The sequence below is a fragment of the Strix aluco genome, chromosome 30, assembly GCF_031877795.1.
Source record: "Strix aluco isolate bStrAlu1 chromosome 30, bStrAlu1.hap1, whole genome shotgun sequence".
Taxonomy (NCBI): Eukaryota; Metazoa; Chordata; class Aves; order Strigiformes; family Strigidae; genus Strix; species Strix aluco.
This window is the reverse complement of record NC_133960.1, coordinates 1,019,884-1,033,303: the sequence shown is the minus strand read 5'-3', so window position 1 is coordinate 1,033,303 and position 13,420 is coordinate 1,019,884. Positions and strand designations below refer to the sequence as shown.

At 53.9% G+C, this 13,420-nt stretch overlaps 1 protein-coding gene across 1 annotated transcript in view; it reads right to left on the bottom strand.

The window, feature by feature from the left end:
* Positions 1-10,753, bottom strand: part of VPS45 (vacuolar protein sorting 45 homolog) — a 30,471-nt gene extending 19,718 nt beyond the window's left edge. The window contains exons 1-11 of the mRNA XM_074809177.1: positions 10,558-10,753; positions 10,324-10,458; positions 10,070-10,130; positions 8,830-8,909; positions 8,264-8,332; positions 7,806-7,943; positions 7,238-7,348; positions 5,863-5,997; positions 5,570-5,683; positions 4,293-4,460; positions 656-814 (exon numbers count right to left, since the gene is read on the bottom strand). Of these exons, the coding sequence (XP_074665278.1) occupies positions 656-814; positions 4,293-4,460; positions 5,570-5,683; positions 5,863-5,997; positions 7,238-7,348; positions 7,806-7,943; positions 8,264-8,332; positions 8,830-8,909; positions 10,070-10,130; positions 10,324-10,458; positions 10,558-10,650 (1,263 nt within the window). The 5' untranslated portion in view covers positions 10,651-10,753. The remainder of the gene's footprint in view (positions 1-655; positions 815-4,292; positions 4,461-5,569; positions 5,684-5,862; positions 5,998-7,237; positions 7,349-7,805; positions 7,944-8,263; positions 8,333-8,829; positions 8,910-10,069; positions 10,131-10,323; positions 10,459-10,557) is intronic.
* Positions 10,754-13,420: the final 2,667 nt, after the last annotated feature.

The window sequence follows — 13,420 nt, the reverse complement described above, 5'->3', positions numbered from 1 at the left end:
GGCCACGAAGATGCTCGGGGGGCTGGAGCACCCCCCTGTGAGGACGGGCTGAGAGAGTTGGGGGGTTCAGCTGGAGGAGAGAAGGATCTGGGGAGACCTTAGAGCGGCCTCCCAGGACTGAAAGGGGCTACAGGAAAGGGGGGAGGGACTCTTGATCAGGGAGGAGGGATAGGACGAGGGGGAACGGGTTTAAACTGAGAGAGGGGAGATTTAGGTGAGATCTAAGGCAGAAATTCTTCCCTGGGAGGGGGGTGAGGCCCTGGCACAGGCTGCCCAGAGAAGCTGTGGCTGCCCCCTCCCTGGAAGGGTTCAAGGCCAGGTTGGACGGGGCTTTGGGCAACCTGGGCTAGTGGAAGGTGGCCCTGCCCAGGGCAGGGGGGTGGGACTGGATGGGCTGTAAGGTCCCAACCCAAACCGGTCTGTGATTCTATGAGTTTGGAAACGGAAGTTAAGTGATGAGTTTTGCCTTTCAAAGTGACACCTGCAGGCCCCAGCCAAGCTCAAGGTTCTTTTCACAAGGTGCAGCACAATTCAACAAACCAGCATTGTGCTAAAGCAAAGCAGGCAAGCTTTACACCAATTAACAATGATTTTCCATCTCTGTGCCCTCCAGTCCCGCTCGTTCCTCCAGCTGAAGGTGAAATGCTGCAATTACCTTTCGGTATTTCTCTGAGACCCCCCGGTTCTTCAGCTCTGTCAGCAGCCCCGGCAGGCTGCCGCTGCTGTGCCGCTCGTAGTGGAGGGCGTAAAGCATCACCAGGCGGGCAGCGTCCAGCTCCGACACCTTGGGGTTCTGCAAGAGGCGTCGCACGTTCTGCAGCGAGACAGAGAGCAGCCTTAGCGGAGAGGCCTTCAAAGGACGTTAAATCAGACTAATATCAACTGCCTAGCAACAAAACTGCGTGCGGGAGGAACACAAGAGAATTAAATTGTGCCATAAGCAACAGAGCCCAGCTTCCTATGCGCTCTGCGGCTGGATTTATTGGAGTACAATGGAGTGCAAGTTGCTTTGGGGTCTTTTCATGAAGCTGGGAATTCATAACCCGATTCTGTTGTCCATTTTTAACTCTCCCTAACGCGCTGCGGGGTGAGGTCAGGTTACCGTGTGCCTCTCCCGAAGGAGGCACTTCCAGAAACCTCTGCCCTTCCCCTCCCAACTCGAGGAGAGCCAGAACTGGCCCACAGGTTCCATCGTAATATTGGCTGTCAAGAAGAAAAAAAAAAACCAAACTAGGACAATTACACAGATTTGGTTTTCTTTTGGAAGGTGCGGGGTGGAAGCATCGAAGTCTCAGATAACTGTTGGATGTGAGAAGTGAGGAGCAAGTATCAAACATTTGGAAGCAGATTAGGAAAGGAATTAAAGCATGAAAAGGAAAAGAAAGGTTACAGCACTGCGGGTAAATACAGAACTCGACAGTCATTACTTCTAACATGCAGATTGTTACTTTTTCTGCTGACTACAGCACGATACCATAAATCTCAACTGCCTGTTAAGGTACAGCCCCTCCCCAGAAAAGCTGCAGAACCCCCAGTGCTCCCCAGGGATGGCAGGCAGGGTATCACTGCTCGTGGAAGTTGACAATTGGCCACCTAAGTGCTACTCCTCGTTACAAGAAAAAGCACTTCTTTCCTCTCTGCAACCTCTCAGCCTTGGCGTCGAGTCACGGAGCTGAGAAAATGGAGTTAACAGAACAACCACCAGAGCCAAGCTGGTAGCTTAGGTGAGCACTGGGAGTAATAAGCTTCTTAACTGCAGCTTTGGGATGGATCCCCAAGAACAGGCATCGACTACCAGATGTGTCTGCAGACATCTGGTTAGGGCTGGACAGGACAGAAGCTTTAGGTCTGAAATTCTCCCTGTGCTGAACATGAAAGCTGAACAATCAGCCTGGATTAGCTCAAACGCACGGCAGCAGAGGAGCTGCTGGTTTTACAGTCGCAGCAACGGCAGCTCCAGGAGAGGGACGGAACCAGTTTGGATTTTTTCCGCTCCATAAGCGCACACGACCTTCAAACACTCCAGAAATCCCAGCACAGCTTTGCAAGATTCTCCCACCCTCCCAGCTCAGGTAGGCAACACGGAAACGTTCAGCGAAGAGCTGCGAAACGTGTCGTGGAGCTGTTATTTACCACTGTGATCTGCTTGACTGATGCAGAGCAGTTACGAAAACACAGGATCAAATCCTGGCTTTGAGGAGGATCAACGGGAGTTTTACCTTTAACCTTGGCAAGGTCAAATCCACCTGTGAGGGTCGGGACAGAGTCCCACGGAGCCGTGTGCCCGCAAGCCCCCTGGTCCTGCGCTGGCAGCGCAGCGGCAATGCCCGTGCAAGCGGGAAGCGTCTAGAACAGAGCAGCTATTGTCTGGGCGAGGAGATGGGATTCAAACCCGCCCATTCAGCTCGGGAGGCTCATGTACTGTGTCCGGATTAATAAGAGATCGGGGAAGAATAACCAAAATGTACTGTACTCAGGGGCCCTGGGCCACCAGAGGAATTAACAATCGCTGAAGTTACATCAGTGGGAGAACAATTCTGCCTTTATTTCGGGCACTGGCTTATTCTTCATTGTTTCTGTGGCCTTGGCCCCGCGCTGCCATTTGGAGACTGCACCAGGGACCCGCCCGGGGCAGCGCAGCTGAGGAGATACTGATCTCCCATCTAGAAAGACACCGCGTCCATCCTTCTGCATTTATTTCCCAGCTGCTACGTGTTTTCCAGTCGGTCTCAGTTGTTAGAAATACAATGGAGCCCTTTAGGCATGTGGCTGTAAGCAAACCACAGCTTTTCTGCCTTAAAAACTGCAGGAATACCTCGTTAGTGCAAAAGAAGCCCCGAATTAGCACCCAGGTGAGCTCCAGTAGCCACCCTGCCATGAGAGCGCGGCGCTCAGCGCGGGCAGCTTGCCCGGCTGACTTCCAGCACCGCCACAGACTCGCAGAGTAAAGCAGCCTCACCACAAGCTCACATCATCCCTGTCTTCAGCGACGCTGAGATAACTTAATACAAAAAAAAAAAAATAGACCAACATTTTCCAAAATGGTCTCCAGTGCCAAGCACCCAAGTTTCAACACGAACGCTCTGGGCTGTGTGAGTATCAGAAAGAGGCGATCGCAGCGCAGACGCGATGGGCTGGCGGGTTAGAGCTCAAATATTTGACTTTTAAACCGCAAAAACTTGATGGAGAAACAATGACATAGCAAGAGAACCTCAGAGGCTGCTTCCAGCAACTGCATTTTATGGCTGCATTCCCACTTCGATACTTAGTCATCGAAATCCTACCAAATATAAGCTATGGAATCATATCTCTGTGCTCGCCGATCGATATAGCTGCGATGACTTCAGCAGGCCTGTCCTGATTCACAGCAGCTCAGGATCTGGTAATAGATTACAGCGCTTGAAGAGTCTAATATTATCCCCAAGCCACCCACTTGGAGCACAGAATAACAGAGGCAAAGAAGCCATGCATTTCAGATCTCCTGAGATGCTTTATCTTTATTTTCTAGTCACACTGCTCCTGCAGTACTGTGTAAAGGAGTCCATTCGACGGCGTAACTTCTACCTTAGCTATAAAAAAATTAAGGAATCGGGTTTTAATACCGAGTTGCTGGTTGAACTCTGCTAGAACACGCTCACACCCAACAATACTGCTATTTTCTGTGAACTGTCAGCAGCCACAATTCATCACTATTGACACGCTGGCAGATACCGGGTCAGGTCATGGAATCCACCAAGCCAGCGTGGGGTCAAAACTTCAGTCTATACCCAGCTATAACAGAAGGCTCTGTTAGGCTTTTTCAGTCTTTGCCAAAGAAATCTTTATCTAAGAGGCTTTCCACTGTTAGAGGTAGAAGCCAGCACCTCAATGAATAGTCTGGTTTAGACAGTTTCATGGATTCCATTTCTTCTCCTCCCTGACAAATACAAGAAGTTTCTGCACAGGGCTCCAAGTTGGTTGGGTTGGTTTTTTTTTTTTTTTTGAGTGGTGCCTGCACAGGCAGCCTGCCAGAAGCCAACTGACTGCACAGAACGAAAGAATGTTGTATTGTGAAATGTAAAGACAGAATTTGCAACGATGCCTCTCAAGCCAGTTATTAACTATGATTCATCCCCATCTGAACCGCACAGGGAGGAGAAGAGTAATTCCAACATCTAACGTCCCGACCCTGCAGGATATCTGCGTGCAGAACTCCCACTGACTTTCAGTATCAAACTTCCATCAACAGGGGAGTTACGGGATCAAACCATCGAAATTCCAAGGTTCAAGGTTAAGTTTTGAGCCCGAGGTACCTGGAGAGCACTGGAATGGTCATTCTGGCAGGCCAGTTCCTGCTCCACTTCAGACACCTCGAGCAGGTTCCGCTCCCCGACCAGCCGCGAGAGCTCTCCCACCACCGTCACGTGCTTCGACACCGTGCCCGACATCTTCTTGAACTGTGGGTAATTCTCCACGAACGCCTGCAACGGGGAAAGCAAAGCAAACGGTTCTTCCAAAGAAAAGCAAGAGACAGGGGATGTGTGCAAGCCAGCCACAAACTGTCCAAACCAACGTGTATCAAAGAAACAAGACCAGTGCGGGTGTGTGGATGATCCAGCACCTCGATCCAGGAGCCCAGAGGATTTCTCCACTTACCAAGAGATTGTTGGAAGGGACGTACTTTGTATTTACTTAAAAGAAAAGGAGACGGGAAGTATCTCCACAGACACCATCGGGATTCTTTAAATCTTGAGCAGTGACTGAAGGAACAGCCAGTGCTCTGCGCTGCTGCCAAGTGACCCGGCTGAGGCGGAAAGTCCACGGCCACGCCGGGGCTGAGCACACCCTCGGCACGTCCCCCGCCGGCACCGAGCTGTGGCGCGGCCGATGCGCTGGGGGAAGGGATCCACCCCGAGGGGCCCGGGCAGGCTGGAGAGGGAGGACATGCCAACCTCACAGAGCTCAACAAGGCCAAGCACAGATTGTCTGTACCTCTTGTACCAGCACCAGCGTGGCCAGCAGGGACAGGGAAGGGATGTGACCCCTGGGCTTGGCACTGGGGAGGCCGCCCCTCGATGAGTGGGTTCAGTTTTGGGCCCCTCACTCCAAAAAGGCCATTGAATGACTCGAGCGTGTCCAGAGAAGGGCAACGGAGCTGGTGCAGGGTCTGGAGCACAGGTCTGATGGGGAGCGGCTGAGGGACCTGGGGGGGTTTAGTGTGGAGAAGAGGAGGCTGAGGGGAGACCTCCTGGCCCTCTGCAACTCCCTGAAAGGAGGGTGCAGAGAGGGGGGAGGAGTCTCTTGAGCCAAGGACCCAGCGGCAGGACGAGAGGGAATGGCCTCAAGCTGCGCCAGGGCAGGGTCAGACTGGCTCTTAGGAAGGATTTCTTTGCAGAAGGGGTTGTTGGGCGTTGGAATGGGCTGCCCAGGGCAGGGGGGGAGTCCCCATCCCTGGAGGGGTTGAAGAGTCGGGTTGAGCCAGCGCTGAGGGATCTGGTGGAGTTGGGAATGGTCAGGGGGAGGTTCATGGTGGGGCTGGAGGAGCTTCAAGGGCTTTTCCAACGCAGATGATTCTGGGATTCTGTGATACCTTCATATCTGCTATGGATTCCAGCTTCTGCTGCTCCTTAGGTTTCCTCCTCTGGAAATCCTCCATAAGATTCTTGATGTTACTGCCAATCTCTGCGAAGTTCAGGTACATGTTCTGCAGGGAACAAGGCAGGGATCTGAGAGAAAGCTGTTCTAACGCGAGTCTTGGTGCAAGCGCAGCAAGGTGACACTCTGCGCCACAACACTGAGGTCCCTCCCAACCCAAACCAGTCTGTGATGATTCAATGATCCCCAAATTCAGCTACTCATGAAGTTCCCCACCGAGGTACCTACGTTGGCGTAGAACTCGTCGTTCTCAGCCGACAGAACGACCTCTCGGAGGTCCTTGCTTATCCCCGGTACCCGAGAGAGGTCGATGCGGTTGTTGTTAATCCCCAGCAATTCATGAACCATAGCCTGGTACGTCCACTGAGGAGGATGGTGCAAGAGAAAGGCAAATGATGACCTTAGTAAGATCATAAACAGCATTGGAAAATTCACGGCTTTCAGGCTGAACTCAAAGCAAGCCAGTTTATATTCCTCTGGGAACACACAGCACATCCAACGCGTGCATTTCTCAAAATTTTGCCAGAATCTTACAATAAGAAATAAATATTACTTCTGTTACAATCAGACAGGCATCCCATGGTGAGTAGTACTGGTGCAAACACAAAGGAAACCCCCCCCCATTCCCGGGTACTTACTGTAGGGTCGTTCAAAAGACACGACTCAAAGCAGAGCGATGGGGATTCATATCCCTGGTCACACATTTCTCTTTGCCACCGTTATCCCCCCCCCCCCCAGGCTGGGAAGGGACGTGTATTTTGGGCTGCAGAGGTTCCACAGTTACAAACTGTACAATCTCCAACACGCTCCCTTGTTCTTACGCAGCGGTAGGTGTGTGTGTTTCTGCACATCAGCCAGTTACTATATTTATCCTGGAAAGACTAACATTAATCTAGAGAACTGAAAGCTGCTCAGAGCACCGACACTCATCTGGAGCTCTCTTTCGGACAGAAAATCTCCGCAGAGGGGAAATGCTTTTGGTGCTCTGTGCTACGGGCAGTCCTGAACCCCACAAACCACCTGTGGCTGCGTTTCTGACCGTTGGATCCCTCCAACACTACGGGTAGCACCGGTCCCTGCACCACGCGCACTGCAGAGCTGCTCCCGAGGCAGCTCCAGCCCCTGCCTGATCCCCAGCCTGCCCCGTGTCTAAGTGACCCCACAGAAGGGAAAGGAGAGCAACGTTCTGCCAGGATCTACAGCACTCAAAGAAAAAAAAATTTCTAAAAAAAAAATCACAATAACTACATAGGAAATACTACCACCCATCAGTAACACAGAGGGAGAAACACACAAGTGCAAGGTCACTGAGGAACCACGTCCGTGTGCTGCCAACCAGCCCCCACCGAGAAACCCTGGGAGAGGAGCTGCGACGCCAAACAGAAGCGCCAGCGCCTGGTTTCCCCGGCTGCACCTGCCACGGAAGCCAGCGCACACACCCCCCTGAAAAGCCAGGCCACCAGAGCAAAGAGGGGTTCCAGAAGAACAGCGGGGGGGGGCAATACTTTTCCCCTTTCAAATATTCACACTGCCCTGCCAGGGTGCGTGAACTCCGCCACGCCGCTACCGCCACAGGCCCTGGCGTGACGGCGAGATGATTCACCTGGTTCAGAAGCGGGGTGATGGCATCGTCAGACCGGTCCAGAATGAGAAGTAAAGGAGGAACCTCGGTGCGCCGGAAGTCAAAGAGCTCATACTCTTTAGTGATCACTTGCTGTCGAGAAAAGGAGACAAAAAAATAAATCCACTTGAGCTTATGTATACCCAGAAAATGTTGCCTCTTGGTTTGGCTACAGGTGAATAAAAAGCGAAGAGCTGGTGAAAAATAATTTGGGCTGCTATCTTAGTCTACACAGCTAATGAAGAAATAATCCTGGCTCTCAGAAGGCACCGGGTAATTCATGACACTCGCAGGAAACACTTCACCTGGCCGGGAGCAGGCAGAGATGAGGGGTGTGACCTGCCCAGAGCCACGTAACCAAGTAAATGACAGAATCATCCAGGTTGGAAAAGACCTTGAAGATCGTCTAGTCCAACCATAAAATGACAGAATTTACATAAATCGACTGAAAAAGGATATTTCTCTCAAATGCATCGACATGTGAAAAAAATAAAGAAAATGTAAGTACGTCGCCAAACTTATTTAACGTGGCTGTAGGCGCTCGCTGTACCTTCACACACTCCGCGAGCCTCTTTGCTGCCTCCGAAGAGAGCTGGTAGCGAATCATGGGGCATTTCTTCAGGGACAGCAGCAGAGCCGTCAGCCCTTGCGTCGTCCTGGACAGCTGAGCCGGATCCCAGTTGCGACCCTGGAAGGAAAAGCCGCGCCTGGTCTGGATGCACCATCCCCAGACTCCTTCTCACATTTCTAAGAGTTTAAGATTTATTTCAGAGTCTTAAAGCCTTACAGCGAGCGACACTTTGAAGGAGCAGGAACCCCCGAGCCCCCAGCCCGGATCCCCCGGCGTTCCTCCCCTTGCCAGCTCCCTGCAGGGATCGGCTCCGGCCTGACGGACCCTCACCAGCCGTCTGCCTGCTGGGCAACCCACCGCCGACCCGGCTTGTTGTGGCTACTGGGCTCTCTTAACCATAAAACAAGGCCCCAGAGGAGCATTAGCTTCTTTCATACCTGGCAGCAGCCCAAGAGGTTGAGAGAAAAAACGTGTGGATTCACTGCAATGTAATCGCCGTAGAACTCCTGCCAACAAGTGAAAGCAAATAGTTACGTGTCTTGCCAACCCTTATTCAGGCTGCAAGAGCCCATGTTCCAGCACCAGCCACATGAACGCTAAAACCCCGAGCAACACACAGACTCGTTGACTCTGATCATTTCTCCTTCCTCCGTGCCGGACCTCTCAAATCCCTGCACTCCTGCTGACAACTCCGCTGCCAATTGGTCACCTGCGTGTTTCGAGTACGTAGCTCTTTGTCAACACCGCAACCGTGCAGCAGCTTGTGAAACACAGCTGGGAGCAGAACCGGCAACGGCTCTGACAGCTGGAGGGCAGGGACAAATGGGGGTTTTCTTTCTTTTACTTTTTACCATTCATTGGTTTTCCCACCCGAGGAGTGCTGCTGCATGCTGTTTCAGAGCTGCAGAGTCCTCTCGTTGCCACACCTGAGCCTGTTAGCTTGCACGTTTGCTTTGCTGGTACTTTTGGATTAGGAGAGCTATTGAAAATAGTCAAAATTCACCTGAACTTCAGCCACAACTTCCTGTTCATCAGCCTCAGCTAATGACTTGACATCGCTCTTACTGATCACGTTACTGAAATCTGAAAGAAAACAACAGCGAAAGCACAGTCGGGCTCTGCGAGCGACACGGAACACACACCACCACAGAACAGGGGGAGCAATTTTCCCCCGGCGCAGCAGCGGATTACAACAGAGATCCCTTGACCTTACACCTGCAATTATTATGCAGACATTATAATCCAGCAGTTACCTCACGCGGATACTCAGCTATTCCCTGTCCAACTTTCTGCCTCTGGTGCCAACATCCCCCACGTGACTGCAGCGCTGGATCAGCGGTAAGGCTGATTAAACGCCCGGTGGGACGCGGCAGTGCTGGTCTCTCATCCTCTCCCTGGCCTAACATCCGCCCAGCAAAGCAACGCTGCGTCCAGCCCGCTCGCAGTCAGTAGATTTATCCGTGTAAAAGGCAAGAAATATGAAATGGCTGAACACGGTGACAGCCACAGCTCGCTGGGGCTCCCCAGTCACCAAACCGGGGTCCCCTCTGGCAGCCCCCAGCCGCCTCCTGGGCATCGCCGCGTTTCTGCAGAGCAGCGATGACATCTAGAGGCCACTTCAGCTCCATTTCCAAGATTCTCACCAAGCGATACCTGTGCTGGGGGCCTGGACTTCAACACAAAACCGGCTGTAGTTGTTCTGCTTCATTTTCCGAAGCTACAGAATATTCCGTGGCACGAGCCACGAGAAACACCCGCCAGGCACGGCAGGCGTCAGAGGGCGCCGTGCAGGTTTAGTCCAACGCTAATTTAGTCTATCCTAAATTATTTACCTCCAAGGTTTAGGCCAGTCTCTCACCCTGCGCATATCAGTTTTCCTTACAATAAAGGACCTCACCCCCAGCATTAACCATCTCTCATGTTTACGAAGCAACGTGAAGCTTTAAAATCCCAGAAATTTCCAGCAATAAACCATATTGGGGGAACACAGATTTAAGGTGTTGCTTTGTAACGATCTCTTATGAGTTGCTTCGATTTAATTATTTTATCTTATAGATACATACCCTTTGCTAAAAGGATTTGGTGACCTAAATAGCATAAAAACTAGAGTTTACACATTCTTAGCGTTGTAGTGAGGGCCTGCCAGCGGGAGCGGTCGCAGCGTCTCACATCTGTGTTTGCTACTGAACATCAGAGCGGTCTCTGCCGAGTCTGACGCCCGGGACAGAACGGGACATACTTACAAATAAAATAGATGCTGTACTTCGGCCTCCGCAGCTCCTGAATGAGGAACTCCACGTTCTCCTGCACCGAAACAGCACCGGGGAGAGGGAGATGTGAGAAACGTCGTGTAAAAAGGGACTGGAGGGGCCCGTGCCCCCTCACCGTCCCTCATCCCGATACGCACGAGGGTCCCAGCGCCCCGGGGGGGCGGGGGGGGGCCGATAAGGGGGGTGCAGGGGAGCCCCAGGGCCGGGAAGGGCCGCGCCGGCTCTACCTTGGTGGGCCTCAGGAAGCAAATGGCCTTCAGGTGCTTCATGGCCTCCCTGTTAGCGGAGTCGAGGCGCTCGAAGAGGTAAACCTCCTTCTGCAGGATCTCCGACTGCGTGTACACCATGCTGACGATGCCGGTCTGCGGGAGGGAGGCGGCAGCGCCCATCACCCCGCGCCTCAGGCCTCAGGCCTCGGGCCCCGCCGCTCCGGCCCACCCCGGCCCGGCCCGGCCGCTCACCGTCTCCCGGTCCATGAGCAGCACCTTCATGCCCGGCCCGCTGTCCTCGATCATCTTGGACACGTACTGCTTGACGGCCAGCACGGCGTTCATCTCGGCTCGGCTCGGCCCGGCCCGGCCCGGCCCCGCTCCGCCGCCGCCGCCGCCTCCCGCCCGCCTGGGAGTTGTGGTCCGGCAGCGGCCGGCGCGGGCGGGCGGGGCGCGGCGCGGGACTACAGCTCCCGGCGTGCCCCGCGGCGCCGCCCGCCCCGCCCCACCGGCCCGCGCGGCCCCGCCCCTCGCCCCGCCCCGCCCCGCCCCGCCCCGCCGGCCTGGGGGGACCCGCCCTGAGACGAAACCCGCCTCGCTTCGCCGGCGGAGCGCTGGACCCGCCTCTCTCCCCGGTACCAGGCGTAAACCCGCCTCTCTTCCCCCAGCCGGGCACTAAACCCGCCTCTCTGCCCCTAACTGGGCACTAAACCCGCCTCTCTTCCCAACCAGACACTAAACCCTCCTCTCTCCCCAGTACCACCACTAAACCCTCCTCTCTCCCCAGTACCACCACTAAACCCTCCTCTCTCCCCAGTACCAACCACTAAACCCTCCTCTCTCCCCAGTACCAACCACTAAACCCTCCTCTCTCCCCAGTACCAACCACTAAACCCTCCTCTCTCCCCAGTACCAACCACTAAACCCTCCTCTCTCCCCAGTACCAACCACTAAACCCTCCTCTCTCCCCAGTACCAACCACTAAACCCTCCTCTCTCCCCAGTACCAACCACTAAACCCACCTCTCTCCCCAGTACCACCACTAAACCCTCCTCTCTCCCCAGTACCAACCACTAAACCCTCCTCTCTCCCCAGTACCAGCCACTAAACCCTCCTCTCTCCCCAGTACCAACCACTAAACCCTCCTCTCTCCCCAGTACCAACCACTAAACCCACCTCTCTCCCCAGTACCAGCCACTAAACCCTCCTCTCTCCCCAGTACCAACCACTAAACCCTCCTCTCTCCCCAGTACCAACCACTAAACCCACCTCTCTCCCCAGTACCACCACTAAACCCACCTCTCTCCCCAGTACCAACCACTAAACCCACCTCTCTCCCCAGTACCAACCACTAAACCCACCTCTCTCCCCAGTACCACCACTAAACCCTCCTCTCTCCCCAGTACCAGCCACTAAACCCACCTCTCTCCCCAGTACCACCACTAAACCCTCCTCTCTCCCCAGTACCAACCACTAAACCCTCCTCTCTCCCCAGTACCAGCCACTAAACCCACCTCTCTCCCCAGTACCACCACTAAACCCTCCTCTCTCCCCAGTACCAGCCACTAAACCCTCCTCTCTCCCCAGTACCAGCCACTAAACCCTCCTCTCTCCCCAGTACCAACCACTAAACCCTCCTCTCTCCCCAGTACCAACCACTAAACCCACCTCTCTCCCCAGTACCAGCCACTAAACCCTCCTCTCTCCCCAGTACCAACCACTAAACCCTCCTCTCTCCCCAGTACCAGCCACTAAACCCTCCTCTCTCCCCAGTACCAGCCACTAAACCCTCCTCTCTCCCCAGTACCAACCACTAAACCCACCTCTCTCCCCAGTACCAGCCACTAAACCCTCCTCTCTCCCCAGTACCAGCCACTAAACCCTCCTCTCTCCCCAGTACCAACCACTAAACCCACCTCTCTCCCCAGTACCAGCCACTAAACCCACCTCTCTCCCCAGTACCAACCACTAAACCCTCCTCTCTCCCCAGTACCAGCCACTAAACCCTCCTCTCTCCCCAGTACCAACCACTAAACCCTCCTCTCTCCCCAGTACCAGCCACTAAACCCACCTCTCTCCCCAGTACCAACCACTAAACCCTCCTCTCTCCCCAGTACCAACCACTAAACCCTCCTCTCTCCCCAGTACCAACCACTAAACCCTCCTCTCTCCCCAGTACCAACCACTAAACCCTCCTCTCTCCCCAGTACCAACCACTAAACCCACCTCTCTCCCCAGTACCACCACTAAACCCTCCTCTCTCCCCAGTACCAACCACTAAACCCTCCTCTCTCCCCAGTACCAACCACTAAACCCTCCTCTCTCCCCAGTACCAACCACTAAACCCTCCTCTCTCCCCAGTACCAACCACTAAACCCTCCTCTCTCCCCAGTACCAGGTCCCTTCCCACACCATCAGGGCTTGCAGAAGCAGCCAGGTCTCCGTCTTGTTTTCCAACAAGGTAAAAATAGGCATTAAAATTCCATTTCAGTATTGTGCATAATAAAGCGATTAGGGGCAATTCTTTCTGACCAGGAATTTATCACCCATAAAACCCACCGAGTGAGCTGGGACCAAGTCCTGGGAAGGTCTAGGCCTGGGCGAGGGAAAGCTGGTGGCCGGTGTGCTGAGGTTTGGGCGAGCCCTGGCCCAGCTGCTGGCGGGACACGGCTCCCCTGCCTGACGTCTGTTCATCAGGGCAGGGAAAACGGTAATAATTTATGTCTTAACAGGACCCGCAGCGGTAGCAGGGGTTTGGGGCGCAGAGGGAGGGAGGGGGGGACGTTCCCGTGTCACTGCTCCTGCTCTGCGTCTCCCGTCTTCGGGCTGGGGCGCGCGGCGTTGACCTTCATGGGTAAACTGGCGTGACTGGAGCTGATCTCTGGTTTGCCGACCCCTAAACGAGCGGCTCTCTGCGCTGTTCCTGCTGCTATTGTTATTCCCGAGTGTGACAATTTTGGAAAAGGGCTATTATGTTTCTAAAAATGTAATCATCCAACGTGCATGTTTTATACAGAGAACCGTGAGCAGGTGTTGGTGAAAAACGAAAGCTATTTGCAAATCTTGTAAGGAACTTTTCATAAAAGCTGACACAAAGGAACTCTTCCACGCTTAT